This window comes from Myotis nattereri (genome assembly GCF_964212035.1).
Source record: "Myotis nattereri genome assembly, chromosome: 4".
In the NCBI taxonomy this organism is placed as follows: domain Eukaryota; kingdom Metazoa; phylum Chordata; class Mammalia; order Chiroptera; family Vespertilionidae; genus Myotis; species Myotis nattereri.
The window spans coordinates 94,404,023-94,428,939 of NC_138079.1; the positions used below are offsets into that span (position 1 = coordinate 94,404,023).

Sequence of the window (24,917 nt, forward strand, 5' to 3'; positions counted from 1 at the left end):
ACCAAGCCAAACCTTCCACACATTGCTAAAAAATCTTGTTAGCCTAATAAAAATCCAAGTTCATCACTTACAAGTTCTGTTTTCCAATCACTGTAGGACACACAATTCAGCTAAGCTTCCTGCCACTATGTAACAAGATTCCACTGTCGCCCTTTCCTTCAGAATCCTCACCAACTGTGCTTTTAAGTATCCATATTTCTTCCCAAGTCTTTTCATAAAGACTTAGATATTCTCTATGACTATATATAGGTTTTCTCTAAGGTACTCATTTCCTTTAGAAGCTCCCCTTGCAATCTTTAACATCTACATTTCTACTGAGTGTGTATTCAAAAAATCATATTCCTCAATGTAATTCAAGCTTTTTATCCAGTATTGCATTCTAAATCAACTTCCACATTTTCAGCTATTTGTTAGAGCAGCATCCCACATGCTCTGGTAGCTCATTCTGTATTAGTTTACTGAGGCTACTATATAACAAATTACCACACTGGGTAGTCTAAAACAACAAAAACTTATTCCATCACAGTTCTGGAGGCCAGAAATTTGAAATCAGTTTCACTAAGGAAAGATCAAGTTGTTTGTAGGGCTGCATCCCTTCTGGAAACTTTAGGGGACAATCTGTTTCCTTTTTCCCAGATTGCAGAAACTGTCAGCATTCCTTGGCTCATACCCCCCGCTTCCTCCATTTTCAGTGCGATCATTCCAACCTCTGCTTCCACTTTCCCATCTCTTTTCTGCTGTGACCTTCTTGGCTCTTTTATATAAGGACACTATGAATACTGAGACCTCCAGATAATCTCACCATATAAAGTAAGATCCATCTACCATATAAAATAAGATATTCACAGATTCTGAGGATCAGTCAAGGGCATCTTTTCAGAACCATTATTCACCAATATCGATCACCTTGACACAATTAACACAGAAGTGACATTTATAGAACACTAGAGGCCCAGTGCACGAAATTTGTGCATGCGGGGGAGGGGGTCCCTCATCCTGGCCTGCACTCTCTCCAATTTGGGATCCCTCTCGTAATCCAGAACCACTAGGCCCTAAGCGCTCACATGCCTGCCTAATCGATGCCCCTAACTGCTCTCCCCTCCTGGCCTAATCCCCTTAACTGCCTAACTGCTGTCCCCTGCTGGCCTGATCCTCCTATCTGCTCTCCCTGCCTTGCCTGATCCCCCTAACTGCCTATCTGCTCTCCCCTCCTGCCATAAACCCCCTCACTGCCCATGTGCTCTCCCTTCCTATCCGTGCCTTCAGACCCCAGCGTAGGAATGCTGAGAGCTCTCCACTGCGGCCCCACCCCCGTCCTGACGCCCCCTCGCTAGGCCGGGCGGACTGTGGGGCGGACTGTGGGTCTAGGCGTGCCTTCAAGGGGGGGCTGCCCCTGGCGGCAGCCTCATGTCCTGCTGGCACAAGTCCCCGCCCCCATCCCCGCCCACCAGCACCTGTGCACACGCATCTTGTTTAACAGTCATGACTGGGATACCCTTAGGACCAATTAGCATATTACTTCTTTATATATATAGATTACACCCAACATTATTTTCAAATATACATGGAATATTCACCAAGGGAAGGTATATCTTGGCCTAAAAAATAAGTGTCAATTAACTGCCGAGATTAAAATTTTACAAAGTATGTTCTCTAATATAAATGAAATTAGGTATCAGTAAAAATAATAGACCTAGAAAAGTATCAAATATATGGAAATTAAACACTCACACTTCTAAATAAGCCATGAGTCAAAGAACAATACCATAAGGAAAATTAGAAATTATTCTGAACTGATAGAAAACAAAAATACAATATACCAAATATGATATTATAATCTCTGCACTGAGAAGATGCTTAAAAGGTGTTAAGAAAAAGCAGTGCTTAGAAGGAAATATATAGCTTTAAATATTTTCCAGTATAAAAGAAGGTTAAACATTAATGTTGTTTTCTCTTAAGAAGTTGGACAAAGAAGAGCAAATTATATCACAAAGTAAGAGGAAAAAAATAATAAAAAACAGAAAAGATACAAGTGATAGAGAATTGATAAGTTTTTAATTCTAGCAAGACTGATTAAGGTAAAAACATAGTTTACCAGTATCAGAAATGAAGTAAGTGTATATCATTACAGCCCTAACGGGTTTGGCTCAGTGGATAGAGTGTCAGCCTGCGGACTGAAAGATCCCAGGTTCCATTCCAGTCAAGGGCATGTACCTTGTTTGTGGGCACATCCCCAGTAGGGGGTATGCAAGAGGCAGCTGATCCATGTTTCTCTCATTGACATTTCTAACTCTCTATCCCTCTCCCTTCCTCTCTGTAAAAAATCAATAAAATATATTTTTTTAAAAAGAGTACATTACAGCTCTACAAATATTAAGGATAAGTGAATTTAATTTTATCAATAATTTTATGTTAACAAATTCAATAAGTTTTAAGTCTTAGTTAAACTATAGGTACGTTGAATAAAACTTGATATCATACTTAATGATATTATTTATTGATAAAATTAAATTCCTTAAAATTTACCTTACAATATCCATAAAATTAAATCATGACAATGACTGACAAACACTAATGTGAACAATGGCCTTGCATTTCCTTGGAAAGTCTGGGTTAAGTCAGGTTTGTATGTTGTTGTTTTTAATTTTAGGCACGATTCCAGGTTCTCATCAATAAGACGACTTCTCAATTTACTCTTGATGAGGTTCATGTTTGAAAATGATTGTTCACATAAATATGTAGACCCAAATAAGGAAAGAACAGCAAATGCTAGTTTTTTCAGTTGATTATATGAGTCAGGAACACTATTCCAGGTGCTAAAAATCAACATATCTTCCTTCTCCAGGTCTTTCAAAGCAGACCACTTGTGCTGTGAACTAAGTTCACATTTGTTTTTCTCCAATATTTCTGTATCAGCATAAAGATGTTCAAATTTCGAGCTCCACAGTTCTTTGTTTTTTAAATCCAGCAATTGCATTTCAAAGTTGCCAATGTCAATATTAAAGGGAGAAAAATTTAATTCTGTTACAGTATCATTGAGAGTTTTTTTAACAAAGGCTAACGTCACTTTGCTGTTTCTGAGTTCCTGAAACCTGTTGAGAAAAGCTTCCCTCATATTTAAAAGTGTTGTTTTGAAATAGCAAATGTCAGTATCAGAATTATTTTCTCGGCGATGTTTCAACAGGCTTGGAAAGTGAATCAAAGTTTCTCTTTCAAAATCTTGAGCAAAAAGAGATAATTTGTTTTCGAATGAAGTAACTTCTTCTAACATCGAAAAAATTGTTTCCTTTTCCCTGTACTTTACAATTAAGCTGATTTAGATGAAAAGTAACGTCTACCATGAAATAAAATTTTTGGATCCACTGATCGTTCATTAGTTCTGGATAGTGAACACCCTTTTCAAGGAGAAATGCTTTAATTTTTGTTAATAAGGAAGCGAAATATTTGAAAACATTTCCTCTTGATAACCAACGTACCTTGTTATGCAGCAGAAGATCTGTGTACTCATTCTCCACTTCAAATACAAATTCTCTAAAGTTTCAATCACACTGTACGTGCATGCCCACACGTGGTATTTTGTGTTAGAGCAGTGATGGGGAACCTTTTGAGCTTGGCATGTCAGCATTTTGAAAAACCCTAACTCTGGTGCCGTGTCACATATAGAAACTTTTTGATATTTGCAACCAGAGTAAAACAAAGACTTATATTTCTGATACTTATTTTATATATTTAAATGCCATTTAACAAAGAAAAATCAACCAAAAAAATGAGTTCGCGTGTCACCTCTGACACACGTGTCAAGGTTCGCCATCACTGTGTTAGAGCCACACTCTAGGGGTCGAAGAGCCGCATGTGGCTCGCAAGCCGCGGTTTGCCGACCACTGGTCTAGGCAATCACAAATCAACTCTCTACTCATTTTATGAAAGTAATACAAGTGGCATTTACTTTTGGCTTCCCCAGAGATAAAGTCACAGAAACACTCTAAGTATCAATATATTGTTTTTTTAATCTTTTTGTCTTAGTTTGGAAACATCTTCATTTCTTATAATACAACTACTATAATGTGGGCCAAAATAGTTATTAAAATTCCTATATGGCCCTGGCCAGTTTGGTTCAGTGTATAGAGAGCTGGCCTGCGGACTAAGGGGTTCAGGGTTCGATTCCAGTCAGGGGAATATGCCCGGGTTGCGGGCTCGATCCCCAGTAAGGGGTGTGCAGGAGGCAGCCAATCAATGATTCCCTCTCATCATTGATGTTTCTATCTCTCTCTTCCTCTCTGAATCAATAAAAATATATTTAAAAAAACAAACAAACAAAAAACTCCTATTTGTTTATACCAACCTTAAAGGATGTATTACTGGATGTCATGTTTGGTTCCAAACAATTCCTTTCAGATAACAATACTTTTTTAATACGTCTATGAAGTTGTGCTATTTTTGCCTAGAAGAAAAAGAGAAAAACAAATAAATACAAAACCAGAGTACTAAAAAGCATATCATATAGAGATGGAGTGAAAACTATTTGCCAAAGTACTTTTCTTAGACTTATTTATCCACCCAAATAAGTGAGAAATTCTTAGACAAGCCAAATATTTAAATCACATCTGATGCGTCCTCTGACTGATGAATGGATAAAAGATGTGGTACATATACAATGGAATACTACTCAGTTTATAAAAAAAGGAAATTAAAAAAAGGAAATAATTGCTACTTGTGACATGGATGAACTTAGTGAAGTGAGCCGACAGAAAAGGGCAAAATGGTATTTTACTCAAAAATATAAAACAAAAACAAACTCTTAGCAACAGATTGGTGGTTATGAGAAGGGAAGTGGGGTTGGAGAGGGTGAAATGAGTAAAAGGGGTCAAAGGTATAATGATGGATGGGAACTAGATTTTTGGTGGTAAGGATGCTACAATGTATAGATACTGGATTACATACTATTGTACACCTGAAACTTATATAATGTTATAAGCCAATGTGAACTCAATTAAAAACATCATATTTGATGCTGGTATAATATTCTAGAATGGAAAATAAAAATACCAAACTTCAAATTAATCCATAATAAAATTAATGTTGGTAGAAACACCAATCAGCAAGTGAGTGTATACTGAAGATTGAAAGAAAAAAAAATCCTGAAACTGGTTCCACAAGCTCTAATACAGACTATCTAGGGTACCCCCAAAAACGTATACACACTTTATCAGCTGCTCTAGATTCTATTACATTTTGAAAATGAAATGTATTTTTAATAAACACTGCCGTTATAGTGTGTATACATTTTTGGGGGACACCCTGTATTTTGAATTAAAAGAAATTGCCTATGTACTTAAGTGTGTCAATATCAGAATAGCTTCTATTTCTAAAAGTACATGCATGACAAGGGCCAATACTGCTAAGATATAATGAATTCTTAACCTATGGAAATCTTGTACATCAGGTTTGTGGCCAGAGATCATATTTGGGTCTGCCTATATTGTTTTCCTTCCCTAACATATAAAACATCACCAAATTCTACTTTTTAAAAGGACTCAAGTGAAATTAGAAACTTACGAAGAGTTCATCAGCTATTGCTTCATGTTTATTCCTGCACTGTGTCTTCCCAATGCGTTCAGTCAATTCTCTCAGTTTGTTATCAAATAGTTTGTAATGTATACTATAGATCTCCTGTTGAATCAAATGTTTGACCTAGAATTTTAAAATAAAAACCAAAATACCCCGTTTCAAATTTAAAAGCAATTTTTTTTTACTTCTTAAAAAGCTTTGCTCTTCTCTGTAACCAATAAAGTATACTTTCTATTATTATGTTTACATTTATATTTATAGACCAGTAAGTTTTTTAAAGGTTGAGCATCAAATTCAATAGAACATACAACTTAAACCTACTATTCCATAAAAAGGAACTCCACTTATCTGAAAATCAGAGCCCCATGAAAATGGCTGGTTGGTCTGTAGTAGAGATGGAGCAGGTTATGAAAGTCTGATCCTTGACCCTGCCATGAACAGTCATATGTAGTTATTTGCTCAATGTGTATGGTCATATACGCAACTTTTATAACAGAGTTAGGTAGTCTCTCTTAATAACAAAACCTGCATTAATATATTTAACGTATTTAATAGTAATATTTACAACTTTACCCTAATATCTTGTTCTTGGTGCTCAAAATTGGAACTTAAAAGTTTGTATGCTAAACTCTTTTATACTGATATCACCTGGATGTAATTCAGTATTTTTTTTTATTATTTCTAAGGTTTTTCCTTCTCATTTTCAATTGTTCTTACTCTTCAACACTATTTTCTACTTGATTTCTTCTGTAATGCTTCATTAATATTTCTTCAAAAGTTTTTCAACATTAGATATGATTGTCATTAATATTTTCACAACTTTTAAATATTTGATTAAATAAATAAGTGCTTAAAATAGGTGTTATGTAAAATGCTTGGAAACACATACCAATACTATTTTTACTGACAGCCAATACCTGTCACTCATGTGGTTATTATGGATTACTGCACGCTTGCAAATTCACTGGCTGGGGTCAATAAGTGAAGTTCATAACCTTGGAGAAATATCTCAGTGTTCTGAATATGGGAATAACATTTTGCTAACAAGCAAATGCCACAGTGTTTGTCAAACTTCCTGGTGAGGAAGAATTACATGGGATACTGATTAAAAGTCACAAATTCTTGCCCTGGCTGGATGGCTGGCTCAATTGGTTAGAGCGCTCTCCCATACACTAAAAAAGGGTTGTGGGTTTGATTCCTAGTCAAAGCACATATCTACATTGGTTGATCTATGATTTGATTCCCAGTTGGGGCACTTATAGGAGGCAAGTGATCAATGTTTCTCTCTCACTTCGATGTTACTCTCTCTCAAAAATCAATGAGAAACATATCCTCAGGATTAAAAAGTCACAAATTCCCAGGCTCTCCCCTGGATTCACCAAATAGAATTTCTTGGAAAGGGGACTGTTAGTTTAAGAAAAGAGTAGCCTAAAAGAACAGTCTTCAACTATTAGTGAGCTTAAAAAACCATAATTTAGCCCTAGTTGGTTTGGCTCAGTGGATGGAGCATTGGCCTATGGACCAAAGGGTCCTGGGTTCGACTCTGTCAAGGGCACGTACCTTGGTTGTAGGCTCCTCTCTAGCCCGGGCCCTGGTCAGGGCTCGAGCAGGAGGCAACCAATTGATGTGTTTCTCACACATTGATGTCTCTGTCTTTCCCTCTCTCTTCCACTCCCTAAAAATCAATGGAAAAATATCCTTGGATGAGGATTAACAACAACAATAAAAAAATTAAAAAAAAAAAAAAAGAAAGAAACCACAATCTAAACAAGTATTCCTGGTGATTCAGATGGAAGCAGACTCTGATAACTTGATTATTTTGGACTAAATATCCACCAACTGGTAGATTCCTCTTAGATTGGACATTTGTTCTCATTTAGTGGTGTTGTTCCTCATATAGAGGACAGACACAATAACCTCTAACAAATACCTTATGAATGTCTTCTGCCAATGGTACTGTGTTAAAATTATAAAATCAGATGGAAGTCCTAGATACAATTTTCAGATTGCAGACAAAGTAGCCTAAAGATTGGACAAAGACTGGCAATTGTATCTCCAATGTGCCTCAACTATCTAAGATGGTGGATGGAGTGACTAACTTGGATTTTAGAAGAAAAACTCCTCTACTTCAATAATTTAATTGGAACCAATTAAGCCAAGATCCTTATGAAACCTCAAAAGAAGAGTCAGCAGCCCCAGAATTCTCTCATAGGAAAGAACAACATACGAACGGGAGACCCTAGTCCACTGGGATTCAAAGAAGAAAAACAGATGTGGTTTAAAAGTTTACTGTTTGAACAGGAATCAAAACATCAAGTGAGAGTAAGCTAGCTCAGCTATTTAGAGGTAGGTAAAAAGATAGGAATTAGCTAAAACCCAAGTTGTCTTTAGGGAATGTGCAATAAACTTCCGGGTGGGGGGGTAGGTGAGAAGATAAAATAGACTGCATTCCCTAAATGTCATTGGGAAGGACTATTTTCTGTGTCAGCTTGGATCAACTATTTTGTGAAGCAGATAAGAGTGAAGGAAAACCCTGATTTTTCCATGCCAGTGAAATTAAAACGTTCAAACATTAAATTTTGTCTTTATATATCCATATCAGACCTTATTTCTGAATTCAGTTACTAATCACTGGGAATAAGACACAGCTATGGGGGGGGGGGGGGGTTGGAGGGCAGGATACAGAAAAAAAAAAAGACCCAGCTATAATATTTTTCAACATTTTCTTAAATTGCATCCATGGTTACCATAATTCTGGTACCCTTTTCCTGCAAACAATAGAACATTTACATATTTTTTATTAGTGTCTCTTTTGGTCTTCCTGGAAGAAAACAAGAGATAGAAAGGGAAAAACTGTTGACTCATCTATTAAGCTGGTTCAGCATTCATCTTTCAAAATGGCTTCCAGGTATTATATGAATATACATTCATATAATATGAAACTACATAATTGTAATGGCCTGTTTTTAAAAACCAGTAGTGTTTTTGTTTTGGATACAGTAAGCAGAATAGTTTGAATTAGGACATTTTTGTTCCATTACAGCTGACAGGCATCCATTTACTACTTAATGTCTTTTAGTTGTGGCATTCTAATGGTAAATACAGTAAAATTACAAAATATGGTAATCAAAACAGGACCTACTAAAACTGAAGCTCCTTAAACTCAGTTGATCAGACATGTATGGAAACTGTAATACAATGAGATGAAATTGGGCAAAAATGAAAGCAAAACATGTGTTTAATGATACTATAAAGCAAAATGTCAGATAATACAGCATACCTACGAAAACTTGGAAATTAGGGCAAGTAAACCTAAATGTAACAGGACTATGCAATGAACTTTAGGTTGTCTGAAATAGTGAGCAATTGTGATAATTTCTACAAATAGCTACAAATACAGACCAAAGAACCTCATTACCAGTACAAAATAGATTTTTCAGCAAAGCTCAAGTCCCTGGGGTATATGACTCACAAAGAGATTTGAATGCACTAATTACTGAAAATCCCATACTCTTTCTACCAGAGCACTCTATCTAGGGTGACTCTGCATAGGATCATTCTCAAGTAACTAGAGATATCTTGGTAATGTAAATAATTATCTTCCCCTAATACCTCCATCTGCTAATTCATTTTTCATATACCAGCTTTGCATCAAGTGAAAGTCATCTGTACTAAGTCATTGTGGAGATCAAGTAACTTTTACCATTTTTTAAAATCCTCACCCGAGGATACTTTTCCCATAGATTTTTTAGAGAGTGGAAGGGAGGGAGGGAGGGAGACAGATAGACATCTCCCGCTCAACTGGGTTGGGAATCAAATCTGTGACCCTTGGGCTAATTCTCTTTACCACTGAGCAAAACCTGCCAGGGCAACGATTCCTTTTTTTAAAAAATATATTTTTATTGATTTTAGAGAGAATGGGAGAGAGAAAGGGAGGGAAGGAGAAAGGGAGAGAAACATCAATGTAAGAGAGAAACATTGACTGGCTGCCTCCCTTAAGCATCCTTAGCGAGGATCAAACCTGAAATCTGGGCATGAGCCTAGAACGGGAATCTAACCAGTGACCTTTTGGTGTACAGGATGACACTCATCCAACTAGCCAGGACAACTTTTACCATATTTTACTAATCAAAAGTAGAAGTTTCTGAAGCAAATATTTAAGCCCCAATATTTTACCTGTTCCAGAAATGCTGTTTGCTTTTCCAGAGCTACACAAAAATTTTCATTAATTTGCTCTGAAGTTTTCAGGCGCTTAACATTTTCTTTGTTTTCTGAAAACATCCTCTTCTTATGATTATGGCCTTGAGGAAATGGAAAGATCAGAGATAAAAATACTCCTTCTAATGAAGGAAACAGGGCAATTCTCTAATTTCTAGACCTTCTCAGCAAATGGAAAAACTAAAATGTGGCAATTGACAGCATTTTTTTAGAAAATGCAATTGTATAAAAAACTGCAACAATCTAATTTATTTTTAAAAATGAATATCGTAGGTATGGTTGTGGCCTGAGATGCATTTCCCCTTCAATCCTACTTAATATACATTTAATATCTAGCTAATACTAAAAAAATGGAATAAATTATAGCATTTAATTTTCTACTTAGTTACTTAAGTAGTTACTATATTTCTATAAATAGTTACTTAGGTAGTCCTACATATTTTTAATAGGTGATCCTATTTTTAAGCAATTTTAAATTCATCTTGTTAAATGATCACTCTGAAGCCTAGACAAAATTTATCCTATAAACTCAGCTTTTCCTAATATTTCCTTAAGCTACACAAACATCCTACTTTGAGTGAAATATACTTTAGCTATTTTAATGATTTCCTAACCCTAGAACTTCATTGGTTAATTATTTAATGCATTTCTCTCTCTCTCTCTACACACACACACACACACACAAAGTATGTATGTATACGTGCATATACTTGGCACATTTCTCTCTCACTCTACACCAGTGATAGCGAACCTGTGACACGCAAACTCATTTTTTTGGTTGATTTTTCTTTATTAAATGGCATTTAAATATATAAAATAAATATCAAAAATATAAATCTTTGTTTTACTATGGTTGCAAATATCAAAAAATTTCTGTGTGACACGGCACCAGAGTTAAGTTAGGGTTTTTCAAAATGCTGCCACACCGAGCTCAAAAGGTTCGCTATCACTGCTCTACACACACACACACACACACACACACACACACACACACACACACACGTATGTATGTATATGCGCATATACTTGGCACATGATTTACAGGTCAATTCTATGAAAAAAAAAAATGAGTTCACCAACAATTTAAAAATCCACTCTCTCTTTCAACTAGTCTCCTAATCTAATAAATAATACTTCAAAATAAGAAAATATGTAGATGAAATAAACCAAGCAAATGCTATAAACCACCTTTTGTTTTTTTGTGCTCTCAAGAAAAAGTGACTGATTTCTTGACAGAAGTTACTGCCTTTGGATATAGAGGGTACTATTTCCCCTCCCCACCAAGAATGGTTCAGAAACAAGATCCTCTGAAATATTTGTCATTGTTTACCTTTTCCCTGTCTATACAGGGTGTGACTAAAATAGGTTTATAGTTCCAAGTACACAAAATAGCTTATTCCTGTATAATTACTTATTAATTATGGTATTATTTTCCAAACAACTATACTTTTGCCCCATGGGGTATGCACTCTACTGTTTCTATATCTGAGACTATAAAACCCACTAAAAGACAGTGATTATTTTGATTTCCCCAGAAGACATACAAGTATACACTTACTGTTATTACTATCTGTGTCAAGTGATGACAGCCATGTTGACTCTGTATTTTCACCATTTGAAATGATAGAATGATAGGTTCTATAGGAGTCTTCACTTTTCAAACTGTCAGCAGTACAGTTACTATAAATGACTGAATTTACTGCCGTAGGTATTTTAGCAACAGGCACAAAATGGTTGTCTGAACTTGAAATCAAAATGTCATTTTGCCTTTTATCATGCGATGCAGAATTGGAGTTTGTTTCTAAGTGGGAAACTATCTTGTCAATTCTTTTATCCAAGGTATTGATTACTGCAGAATTTGACATTTGATCTATACTACTCAATGCACTGTGTTCGTTACTAATGGATTTCAGATTACAATCCTCTTCCTGTTGTTCAAAACAGGATCTTATTACATTTGCCTTGTTACAGTTTTCAGAAGTGTTTTGTGAATCTTTTGCCTCTTGTGTAGACAGATTCCTGGGAGATGCTATTGGTTCACTTGGCTTTTGGTAAGGGCATACAACTTGTTCTTCAGTGGACTGCGATCTTGTTTCCAAATCAATTTCTAGTGGTTTTATTGAATTCTGAGAAGATACTTTACTTTTTTGTGAGCACGCTGAATTTTTATTAGAGTCCAATGAGGAAACATCATTTTCAGAATCTCTACATTTGTTATTTATGACAACACTTGAATTCTGATTATCACTTGACACATTATTCCCAATTGCTGCTGTTTTCAGTGCTTCAACATTCTTTGACTTATGGAGGATCTCTATTTGTTTCCGGCAACTGGCAGGCATTGTTTTTTTGGCTTTTAATATCTTCCGTTTACTTCTATCTGGACTTGCCATCTTTCATAGCCTAGAATTTAAGATACCATATTTAAAAGCATTTCTCCAGCAGACAAAAGCTAACATCTATTTACAATATTAAAACAATGTTGAGACTATCTCTTCATTTAGTTATTTTTATTGAAAATCCACATTTACTAAGATGTACAAATAATTTCAATTCCTTTCTATAAATTTAAACTGTATAAATTCAAAATTTATAGTGCTAGTAAGCCTCTACTTATTACTAAACCTGATCATTTACCTGGCCACTTTTTATATCACTTTACTGCTATAACCATTAACTTCTGGTTTAAATAATCTAAGCAGGCCATACGTTAGATAATCTAAGATTAAGTTGCAATTGTTCATAAACACAGAAAACAATGTTTTACATAGAACATTCCATTTTCTACACACAGTGGCACTTTTTAAAAGCTTTCCTAACATTCAAATTTTCAAAATAAATGGTACTACAGGAGTAATTCCCAATAGGCATGAATATGAAATGAGCTAAGATACACAGCATGATGCCAGTTATAATAAGAAAGCCAATTTAGGTTTTATAATACTTAAATATTTTTAAAAATATATTTCTTTATTGATTCAGAGAGGAAGGGAGAAGGAGAGAGAGAGACAGAAACATCAATGATGAGAGAGAATCATTGATCGGCTGCCTCCTGCACACCCCCTACTGGGGACCAAGCCCGCAACCCAGGCATGTGCCCTTGGCCGGAATCGAACCTGGGACTCCTCAGTCTGCAGGCTGACACTCTATCCACTGATCCAAGCCGGCTACGGCTATAATACTTAATTATTGATTGTTTCTCATAATTTAAGGAAAATCTACCACATAGCAGAGAAATATTTTAGTATTTATCTCAGTGTCCACATCAACTTCTATCTGAACGGTGGGTAAGTAACTGGTCTAAAAGAAAGGAATATTGCTCTTTTTTTGCTGCTTGTCTGTGGCCATAATGGGTTGCATGCATGCTCCCAAGTAAAGGCTTGTCCTAGTCAGCTTTTCCCTGCCACTGCATCATCCCCACCTGGCTGAAGTTGACCTGTGACAATGTGAAACAGCAGATCTACAAACTGGCTAAGAAGGGGCTGACTCAACAGAAATCAGTGTGATCTTGAGAAAATAGTGTTACATAAGTGACAGGCAATACAATCTTGAGAATTCTTAAGTCAAAAGGATTCGCTCCTGATGTTCTTGAGCATCTCTACTATTAAGAAAACTATTGCTGTTCAAAAGCATCTTGAGAGGAACATATAAAAAAATTAATAAAAAAACATAATTTTTTTTAAAAAAGGATTATGATCCTTTTTGTAAATTCTGTCCAATTTTGATCAATAGCCGTATTCACTGGTTGGCTTAATATTATAAGACCAAACAAATCCTCCCCTGCAACTAGACATAGGAGACATCCACAGACTCTGCCCAAGTGGCATAAATTTATCTATGTACTCAAACAATAAAATTATTGTTTAAATAGGGGGGGGGGGGGGAAGGAATACTGCAGTACTTCCAGTTAAGATGGTGGGAGCTAAATGCTGTGTTTGCCTCCTACCATTACCTCATCAAAATTACAACTAACTTATTCAACAACCATTATTGAGAACCACCTGAAGACTAGCTGAATGGAAGTCCTAGAACTAGAAAATATAAAGATGCCACAATGAGACTGGTAGAAGGGACAGGGATGTGGTCGGGGCAGGTCCCACACTAACGGTGTAAGTATTAAAAATCAGAGGATTATCTCAGCTTTAAAGTTCCCCCAGAAGAGTGAGGGGTGCCAGCCTCTCACCTGGCTCACCAGCCCAGGGCAAAAGTGATGGGAAGAGGAGTGTCCATAATGAGTCCCAGGAATTCGAGTGAAACCCCCCTTTTCCCCACAGCAAGAATTCGCCCCCTCACAAACTCACTTGCTCACTCACAAACTCACTCGCTCTGTGCTCCAGCCAAGGGGCAGCAGTTCAAAGAGCGCCAGGGACATACATAGAGGAGCTGAACTGACTGGTTTCAGAGCAAGGGCTTGAAGGTCAGTGGTCAGGGCAGTTCTCTCTGGGGATGGAAGTGCTGGCAGGCACCACTGTTCTTTGTTCAGTCTTAATCTCACAAAACTGGCAGCCCCACACAGGTACCAAAGCTGAGCTCTCCATTAACCTGGCTAACAATGTCCAGCTCTGGTGATTTCTTGAGATGCAGTCCCACCCACCTTACCCACCCAAAACGAGCTGTTTCCAGGGGCTTCCACACAAGTAGCATTATGCTGTGGACTTTACTGAAAAGCCCACAAACTTCAAACAGAAGCAGTTGGACTAATCATGCCCTGTATTTCTTGCTAAGTAGCCCCAAGGCTGGCACAAGTGGTGACTGCTCTCAACATGCATTGTGACTTCCACTGAAGCAATGAAGCATAGTAACATTCATCTCAGGTAAAAACTGCTGTATAAATTTTAACCCTGCTATTCTGGCTACTGTAAACATTTGCTTCCTTAAACAATAGGGTAGTTAAACTTCCATTTCCAGAATGAGACCTGGAAACTCACATAAATTACCCTATTATGTTGCCAGCCCACATTATGGCTTTACAAGGGTTATTTTCCTGTGCCTGAGGACCAGAACTGCAAAAATTGCTTTAATTGCTTTTCCATTGACTCAGTGGCTCTGGGAATGTTGTCCCTTGACTCAATGGCTCCAAAAACTAAAACTATAATTAACTTTTAGAGATAACTAACTTTGCTCAGTTTGCTTCTGTACAATCTGCTTTCACAAGATAGCTCTACATTCCAACGTCTAGCAGGATGTGGTTTTTTTGTCTTTATAAGCTCAGTACTGTAGTCACTCAGAGCTGCGAGATTTGGAGAGCTAATGCCCCCTCGCAGCCGCCGGCTTTTGAATAAAGACTTCTTAATGTGACTTCTTGGGTCGTCCTTTGTGTGATTCATGGGGTACATTACACCACCACCAGGTGGCTCCAAGCCTATTATAAAGTTGCAACCAGTGTTGACTTGTAATATAGCTTCAATTAATCAGCCAGAAACCCAACACAAGTGACAGGTGGCTTCAGCTCACATTGTGGTGCCCACACCAAAGCATCCCAAGATTGGCACTAGTAGCAGCCAGCCTCAGTTCACAGCATAGCTTCTCTCAAGAGCCTCTAGGCCCAGCACAAGCAGCCACCAACTGCAGATGACTCCCAGCATGTGGCCCCTACCTGTGCCCTCCCAAGAGGCTCCAGAAACAACACAACTGGTTGCCAGCTTGATAACACACAAGAGCACCATTCAACCAGCTCCACAAATGACACATCCAAAGGGCAGAATGGCTGGCACGAGGGCTCTGTTAATGTGACTTTCCTTCTGGGGGGAGGAGGGGTCAGCCCACACACAACTACTTACCCACTGTAGTCACAAACAACCCTCAAAGCCAGGTAGCCCAATGGTCAATCAAACCCACTGACATACCAAAAACAATCATGACTCAACTACAACAAGAAGCACACACAACCCACACAAGGGATACATGCCCCTTGTGCATCCAGCTAAGGGTAATAGGGAGACTGTGCCAATGGGCCTCACAGGTCACCTACTACATAAGGCCATTCTGCCAAGACTAGGAGATTTAGCAGATCGACCTAATAAAAAGGGAAAAAAAATCACAGTGAGTCAGCCAAAATGAGGAGACATGTCCTAAATGAAAGAAGAGGGTAAAATTCCAGGAAAAGAACTAAATGAAATGGAGACAGGCAATCTGCTGGATACAGAGTTCAAAACACTGGCTATAAGAACGCTCACTGAACTTAAGGGAAGAACAGATAAACTCAGCGAAACCTTAGAAACCATAGGAGGGGAGGAGGGGAGGCAGTCAGAAAATGATCCCCAGGGGGGGCCGTGATGAATACATGAAATGAAATGAATATATTGGAGAGAATCAACAGCAGATTAGATGAAACAGGATCAAGAAGACACGGAAGTGGAAACACCTAATCAGAATAGCTAAAAGAAAAAAAAAATGAAGATAGTTTAAAGGGCATTCTGGGACAACATCAAGCATACCCACATTCACATCATAAGGGTACCTGAAGGAGAAGAGAGAGTGAGCAAGGGATTTGAAAACCTATTTGAAGAAAAAAAAGAAAAAAAGACTGAAAACTTCTCTAACATGCAGAAGGAAATAGACATACAAGTTCAGGAAGTGCAGAGTCCCAAATAAGATGAACCCAAAGAGTCCCAGCACACATCATAATTAAAATGTCACAGGTTAGCCAAAACCGGCTTGGATCAGTGGATAGAACGTCAGCCTGTGGACTGAAAGGTCCCAGGTTTGATTCCGGTCAAGGGCATGTACCTGGATTGTGGGCACATCCCCAGTAGGAGATGTACAGTAGGCAGCTGATTGATGTTTCTCTCTCATCGATGTTTCTAACTATCTCTCTCCCTTCCTCTCTGTAAAAAATCAATAAAACATATTTTTTTTAAAAATGTCACAGGTTAAAGGCAAAGAGATAATCATAAAAGAGAAAAGAAGTCAGTTATGAACAAAAGAGCTTCCATAAGATAATCAGCTATTTTCAAAAGAAACTATGGAAGCCACGAAGGAATGGCACAAAATATTAAGTGATGAAAACCAAGGTTCTACAATCAATATAACTCTACCCAGCAAAGCTATCATTTAGAATCGAAGAAGAGCTAGTTACTATAAGAAAACGCTAAAGGAATTCATCACCAGAATTACAAGAAACGTTATGCTGGGGGCCAGCCAGAGCGGGTCCAGGGGTTCCCAAAGGTGTGGACGGAGTCGGCGAAGAATGTTTTACACGGAGACAGCGTTCAAAACTCTCTAGCTTTCCTTAGTCTCCGTGGATCTTCCCTGTGCCTGGCTGAGGCCACAGAGAGAGAGAGAGATCCCAAGGCAAGCTGAGCCTTTATTTTATAGTGAGAGGTAAACAAGGTAGTGGTTTCCATTAGTTACACAGTTCTTGTGAGTTTCACTTGTTTTGACCATGGTTATACTTCCTGCACTTCCTCAGCCCATTAGCTTCCCAGATAAGATCTAGGGAGTGTTACAAGGTCAAGCCTAATTATGCTAAGAGTGCCCTCTAAGATGGGAATTGTTTGTGACTTTGCCCACAGGTCAGTTCGAGGCTTAACCCCTATATCAGCTCCCTACAACGTTATAGGGATTTCATTAAGTAAACAACAAAAGATCAAAAGTATGAATAAGAAAATATAGCAAATACAAAAGTTCTCACTGACATAGGAAAACATTTTGTAAACACAATGGATCAAATATAAAGCTAACACAAAGCTTACAAGGCAAAAAAGTAGAAAGATCATGTATAATTACAATAAAGTAAGGGACACCCACAAACACATGCACAAAAGAAAAAATGAGAAAAAAATACAAACGAAGGGGTAACTTTAGAATGTTAAAACTTAAGTGACAAGCAGCTTAAAATAGACTGCTGTCAACAACTTAGTATATGTGAGCTACATGGTACCACAAACCAAAACACAAGATAAACAAAAAATGGAGAGGAATCCAAATGCAACACTGTTAATCATCACAGGCAAGGGAAGTGAGAAAGAGAGTAAGAAATGAAAACTAAAAAAACAATCCGAAAGCAATGAATAAAACTGCAATAACTACAGACCAATAAATAATTCCTTTTTTAAGTGTAAATGAATTAAATGCTCCTTTAAAAAAACCATAGTGTGGCTGAATGGATAAAAAAACAAATCCTGTACATAAGCTACCTACAAGAGATGCACTTCATATCAAAAGACACACAGACTGAAGGTAAAGGGATGAAAAAAGTTATTTCATGCAAATGGAATAACAAAAATAGCTGATATAGAAGAATACTTAGATAAGCTAGATTTTAAAATAAGGGCTGTAATAAGAGACAAAGGACATTTCATAATGAGAAAGGGGTCAATCCAACAAAAGAACATAACTCTTGTAAACATCTATAAATCCAATGGAGCACCTAAATATATAAGGCAAATATTAGTGGATATAAAGGGATAGACTGATGAACAGAGGCCTTAAATGATACATTAAACCAGACAGACTCAATTGATATTTTTAGGACTTGCCCAAACAGCAGAATATATGTTCTTTTCTTTTTCTGAAAAATTTTATTTGTGCACTAGCCCATTTGGCTCGGTGGATAGAGCGTCGCGGGCTGAAGGGTCCAGGGTTCGATTCCAGTCAAGGGTACATGTCCGGGTTGCGGACTTGATTCCCAGTGGGGGCTGTGCAGAAGGAAGCCAATCAATGATTCTCTCTCATCATTGATGTTTCTATCTCTCCCTCTTCCTTCCTCTCTGAAATCAATAAAAATATATTTAAAAAATTTTTATTTGTTTATTTGAGTGAGAGAGAAAGGTTGAGAGACAAAGGCGGGGTGGGGGGAGAGAAAGAGGGAGACAGAGAAACATAGATTTATTGTTCCACTTATTTATGTATTCTTTGGTTGATTCTTGTATGTGCCCTGACTGGGGATCACACCAAAACCTAGGCATATCAGGACCATGCTCTAACTAACTGAGCTACTAGGTCAGGGCAAATATACATTCTTTTCAAGTGTACACAAAACATTTTCTAGGATACACCATATGTGAGGCCACAAAACAAGTCAATACATTTAAGAAGGTTAAAATCTTATCAAGCATCTTCTCTGACCACAAGGGTATGAAACTAGAAATCAATTACATTAAGAAAACTGAAAAACACACAGACACATGGAGGCTAAATAACATGACACTAAGTAATAAATGGGTTAATAACAAGATCAAGAAAGAAATCAGAAGATATCTTGAGACAAACAATAATGAAAACACAATGACCCCAAATCTATCAGAAATAGCCAAAGTGGTTCCAAAAGGGCAATTCACAGCAATACAATCTTACCTCAAGAAAAATATGTCCTGACCAGTTTGGCTCAGTGGCTAGAGCATCGGCCTGTGGACTGAAGAGTCCCAGGTTCGATTCCGGTCAAGGGCATGTACCTTGGTTGCGGGCACATCCCCAGTAGGGGGTGTGCAGGAGCCAGCTGATCCATGTTTCTTTCTCATGGATGTTTCTAACTCTCTATCCCTTTCCCTTCCTCTCTGTAAAAAATCAATAAAATATACTTAAAGAAAAGAAACAAGAAAAATAAAGAATAAACCATCTAACCTTACACCTAAAGGAATTAGAAAAACAAAGCCCAAAAGAGTGTAAAAAGAAGGAAATAACAAATATCAGAGTGAAAACAAATAAAATAGAGTCTAAAATGATTACAAAAGATTAAATTAATAAAAAGCTGGTTCTCTGAAAAGAACCCAAATTGATAAGCCTTTAACCAGACTCATCAAGAAAAAGAGAGGAACCAAGTAAAATCAGAAAAGGAGAGCCGAAACCAGTCTGGCTCAGTGGATAGAGCGTTGGCCTGCAGACTCAAGGGTCCCAGGTTCGATTCGGGGGTTGCGGGCACATCCCCAGTAGGAGATGTGCAGGAGGCAGCTGATCAATGTTTCTCTCTCATGGATGTTACTAACTTTCTCTCTCCCTTCCTCTCTGTAAAAAATCAATAAAATATATTTTAAAAAAAAATTAAGAAAAGGAGAGGTGGTAACTGTCACTATAGAAATACAAAGGATTATAAGAAAGTACTCTGAACAAGTATATGCCAACAAACTGGACAACGTGGAAGAAATGGATAGATTCCTAGAAAAATATAATCTTCTTAGACTGTATAAAGAAGAAACAGAAAATCTGAGCAGATCAAAATACTAAAGAAATTGAATTAATAATAAAAAAGTTCACAACAAACAAAAGTCCTGAACCTGATGGCTTCACAGGTGACTTTTACCAAACATTCAAAGAAAAATTAACACTTACCTTTCTCAAACTATTTCAAAATAACGGAAAAGGAGGGAAGGCTGCCTAGCTCATTTTATTCCAAAACCAAAGACATTCTAAAATATATATGCTACTATCCCTGATGAGGATAGATGGAAAAATTCTATAAAGAATACGAGCAAACCAAATTTAGCAATATGTATATTAAAAGGAACATATCATGATCAGGTGGAATTCATTCCCAGTATTTAAGGCTGGTCCAATGTCTGCAAGTCGAATAATGTAATACACCACACAAACAAAATCAAGAATAAAAATCATATGATCCTATTAATAGATGTGGAAACGCATTTCAAAATCCAGCATTCATTTAAGATAAAACCTCTCAGCAAAGAGTGAACACACATCAATAGTTGCATTTTTGTATAGCAGTTAAGGAACCATCAGAAAGAAAAATTAAGAAAACAACTCCACTTATAACTGCATCAGTAAGAATAAATATAACCAAATATAACCAAAGTGGTGAAGACCTGTACTTCAAAAAACCTTTAAGACATTGAAGAAAACAACTGAAGACAACAATAAATGGAATGGTATGCCACGTTCATGGGTAGAAAGAATTAGTAAGATTAAGATGTCCATACTACCCAAAGCAATTCCTATCAAAATTCAAATGGCTTTTTCACAGAATTAGAATAATCCTAACATCTGTAAGCAATCACAAAAGATCTTGAATAGCCAAAGCAATCTTGAGAAAGGAGAACAAAGTTGGAGGTATCACACTACCTGATATCAAACTATACCACAAGACTATAGTAATCAAAACAGCATGGTGCTGGCATAAAAAAGACACAGAGATCATTGCAACAGAATACAGAATACAGAAGTAAATCCAAACCTATATGGCCAGGAAGATTAAAAATGGCGGCAGAGTAAGTGGATCCTGCACAAACCTGCTCCCAAAAACAAATTGGTATTACAACTAAAATATAGAAAAACTTCCTGAATAATCAACAGAAAACTCACAGGAGAGAACCCTGATACCCAAGGACTGAAAGTGGAGACCACATAGAGACTGGCAGGAGCGGCAGAGGCACGAAAGGGTTGGTCAGGCACCCAGTGAGATATCTCAGCTGTAGGAGGTTGCCACTGAGAACTCTGGGATTTAATCCCCAAGCTGGGCCCCCCAGCACAGAGCACCAAAACTGAGAAGGATACCCACATAACATCTGGCTGTGAAAAGCAGTGGGGTGCTGTCTGCCAGGGAGTAACAACTGAAAATTCAGGCACCCTCTTAAAGGGCCAATGCACTAAACTCCCTGTGGATCCACCCACCTTGTGCTCGGATAGAGGGAGGGTGAAGCAGACTGGAGCTGTAAGAGCAGAAGCCAGGACTGGGGATCCAAGGGATAGAGCTCAGAAAGCAGAAACGCCAGCTTCCTAGGCCAAATACTTCCTCACGCAGCAGAGGACATCTTTCCCACATAGACATTTGTCTTGCCTGGAGGTAAGACAGTTGACACACCCTATTGGAAAATACCTTGCCTGATGCCACTTGAGATTAAAAAATAACAATTAGCCTCCAGGCAGAAGCAACTGCCCTACCCTATTGAAAAAACCTCTCCCTACACCAGAGGACGATTGCCTGGTGGGCAATTCAAGTTGGAATCCTATCAGTCTGTAGATAGAGGTGGTCTCTGGTGGCTTTGAGTCTATGGCTGATCTAATTAGTCAGAAAGAGCTTTTAACACTGTCATGCACTAGAGATTGAGAGGTGTAGAGGATCTATGGCGGACCTTTTGAGCTCGGCATGTCAGCATTTTGAAAAACCCTAACTTAACTCTGGTGCCATGTCACATATAGAAATTTTTTGATATTTCCAACCATAGTAAAACAAAGACTTATATTTCTGATATTTATTTTATATATTTAAATGCCATTTAACAAAGAAAAATCAACCAAAAAAATGAGTTCGCGTGTCACCTCTGACACACGTGTAATAGGTTCGCCATCACTGACCTAATACATAGTCCAGAGGTCCTCAAACTATGGCCCATGGGCCACATGCAAATACAAATATTGTATTTGTTCTGTTATGCCCAGATTTCAGGATCCCCAAAAGCCCACCAGGGAGCCAGCCGAGTCCGATGCAAAAGCAAAGAGTCTTTATTCGAGCTAGCTCGGCTCCCCGACCACACTCACCGACCCAGCGGCAAGCAGCAGAGAGAGCTAGCTCTGTGTGGAGAGGGGCTTTATAGGGGGGTTGGAGTAAGGGGAGGAGAGAGGACTGTGGGCCCTGACGACTGGCCGGGCGCAAGTAGGTGTCTTGTTACACAGGATGTGGTCGTATCTATGGCGCACACTTCCCTTGATTGTCATTGGTTAGTTTATAGAAATCCTAGGTGTGGCTAGCAGAGGCTTGGGCTTCTGGGAAGAAGCTCATTGCTGAGCACATGGCTAATGGCTGCTGCCCCAAAAATGGAGGATCCGGGATAAGATGGAGGGCGTAGCCCTTGCCTTTCAGTTCCCTTTTTTTGTTTTTTTTACTTCAAAATAAGATATGTGCAGTATGCATAGGAATTTGTTCAGGTTTTTTTTTAAACTATAGTCTGGCCCTCCAATAGTCTGAGGGACAGTGAACTGGCCCCCTGTTTAAAAAGTTTGAGGATCCCTGAGTCAAACCCAAACAGAAAGCCAAAATGAGACAAAGAAACAACTCCTAAATGAAGGAAATAGAGAATTCTCAAGAAGAAGAGATAAATGAAGCAGAGATAAGAAAATCTGAATCAGAAGTCAGAGTAATGATGGAAAAAATGCTCAAGAGCATGAAAAGAGATATAGTAACTATGAAAAAAGAACAGTCTGAGATAAAAAATGACATAACACAAATACAGAACGTAAGAAGGAATACAGAGCCGATTACAAGAAGCTGAGGATTGAATCAGTGAATCAGAAGACAGCATTGAAAATATCACTCAATCAGAGAACCAAAAAGAAAAAACAATTAAAAGACAGGAGAACAGCTTAAGGGAGCTGTGGAACAATGTGAAACATAACAACATTAGAATAGCCAAGTGTGCCAGAAGAGGCAGGAAGGAAGAAAGGCATAGAGAAGGAAAAAGTCACACAAGTTCAGGAGGTACAGAGAACCCCAAACAAGAAGAACCCAAACAGGCCCATGGCCAGACACATCATAATTGAAATACCAAAAAAAGACAAAGGAAGAATCTTCAAGGCAGTTAGACAAAAACGAACTGTTATCTACAAAGGAGTTCCCATAAGGCTGACACCTGATTTCTCATCAGAATCTCTACAGGCCAGAAGGGAATGGTGTACGTAGAGCTCGGGAAGTATGTCTCAGAGCTAAGTCTGATGCAATGGTGTGAGCACACTCCACCATGACATGCTTCCTCGGCACACCAGGAAGTAGCAACGCCCGCCTGAATGAACTCCTAGAGCCACGTGCACAGTACCCCAGCATTTCAGCCATTGGTCGCCTATAGCAACGTGTCTCCCTCTGATTGATCCCCTCATGCTATATATACCCCTGTAGTTCCTCAATGAAACGGATCTGTGTCAATGAACCTGGTCAAGGGAGTCGTGCATGCAGACGCCCTAGCGCGTTGGGGCTCCGTCGTCCTCACCCCCACAGGACGCCCTGCTTCAGAATGGCATGAAGTACTCAAGGCAATGGAAAGCAAGGATCTGAGACCAAGATTACTATGTCCAGGTAGGCTATCATTCAAAATAAACAATCAAATAAAGGGCTTTCCAGACAAAAAAAGGTAAAGGAGTACATCACCACCAACCCAGCATTACAAGAAATGCTAAAGGGATTGCTGTAATGAGAAGAAGAAACAGAGAGAAATCTAGCCATACAAAATTAAAATGGCAATAAATAAGTTCCTATCAATAACCCTAAATGTAAATGGATTAAATGCTCCAATCAAAAGGTGTAGAGTAGCTATATGGATACAAAAACATGACCCAACTATATCCTGTCTAAAAGAGACCCACCTCAAAACAAAAGACACAAACAGGATGGGAGTGAAGGGATGGAAAAAAATTTTCCATGCAAATGGAAAAGAAAAAAAACCTGGAGTAGCAATACTCATATCTGATAAAATACACTTCAAAATGAAGGCCATCACAAGAAACAACAAAAGTCACTACATAATACTAAAGAGATCGATAGAACAAGAGGATATAATCCCGGTAAACATATATGCACCCAATAAAGGAGAACCTAAATATATAAACAAACTTCTATAGCAGTGGTCGCCAACCTTTCAGACCTGACGGACCACCAGTGGTCCATGGACCACCGGTTGGCGACCGTGGCTCCAAAGGTTTCCTTAAACCAGCAGTCACCAACCTTTCGGACCTCATGGACCACCAGTGGTCCGTGGAATACCGGTTGATGACCACTGTTCTAGAGGACTTTAACGGAGAGATTGACAACAATACAGTCATAGTAGGGGACTTCAACACCCCTCCACCCCTCTCACTTCACTGGATAGATCTTCGATAGAAACTTTAACAAGGAAACAGAGACTCTAAAGTTCACAGTGGATCAGATGGATTTAATTGACATTTATTGGACATTTCACCCCAATGCAGCAGAATATGCATTTTTCTCAAGTGCACATGGATCATTCACAAAGATAGAACACATGTTAGGACACAAACCAAGGTTACACAAGTTCAAGAAGATTGAAATCAAATCAAACATCTTCTCAGATCACAGTGCAACCAAATTAGAAATCAATTACAGTAAAAACACCCCAAAACATTCAAACACATGGAGGCAAAATAGCATCTTATTAAACAATAAATGGTTTACCAACGAGATCAAGAAAGAAATAAAAACCTTCCTGGAAACAAGTGAAAATGAATACACA

The 24,917-nt window shown here is 38.2% G+C and overlaps 1 protein-coding gene across 1 annotated transcript in view; it reads right to left on the reverse strand.

The window, feature by feature from the left end:
* Window positions 1–24,917, reverse strand: part of ATF7IP2 (activating transcription factor 7 interacting protein 2) — a 63,402-nt gene that overhangs the window by 35,408 nt on the left and 3,077 nt on the right. Inside the window, exons 2-5 of the mRNA XM_081089921.1 lie at window positions 11,345–12,189; window positions 9,745–9,869; window positions 5,557–5,691; window positions 4,343–4,441 (exon numbers count right to left, since the gene is read on the reverse strand). Coding sequence (XP_080946047.1) covers window positions 4,343–4,441; window positions 5,557–5,691; window positions 9,745–9,869; window positions 11,345–12,179 — 1,194 coding nt within the window. The 5' untranslated portion in view covers window positions 12,180–12,189. The remainder of the gene's footprint in view (window positions 1–4,342; window positions 4,442–5,556; window positions 5,692–9,744; window positions 9,870–11,344; window positions 12,190–24,917) is intronic.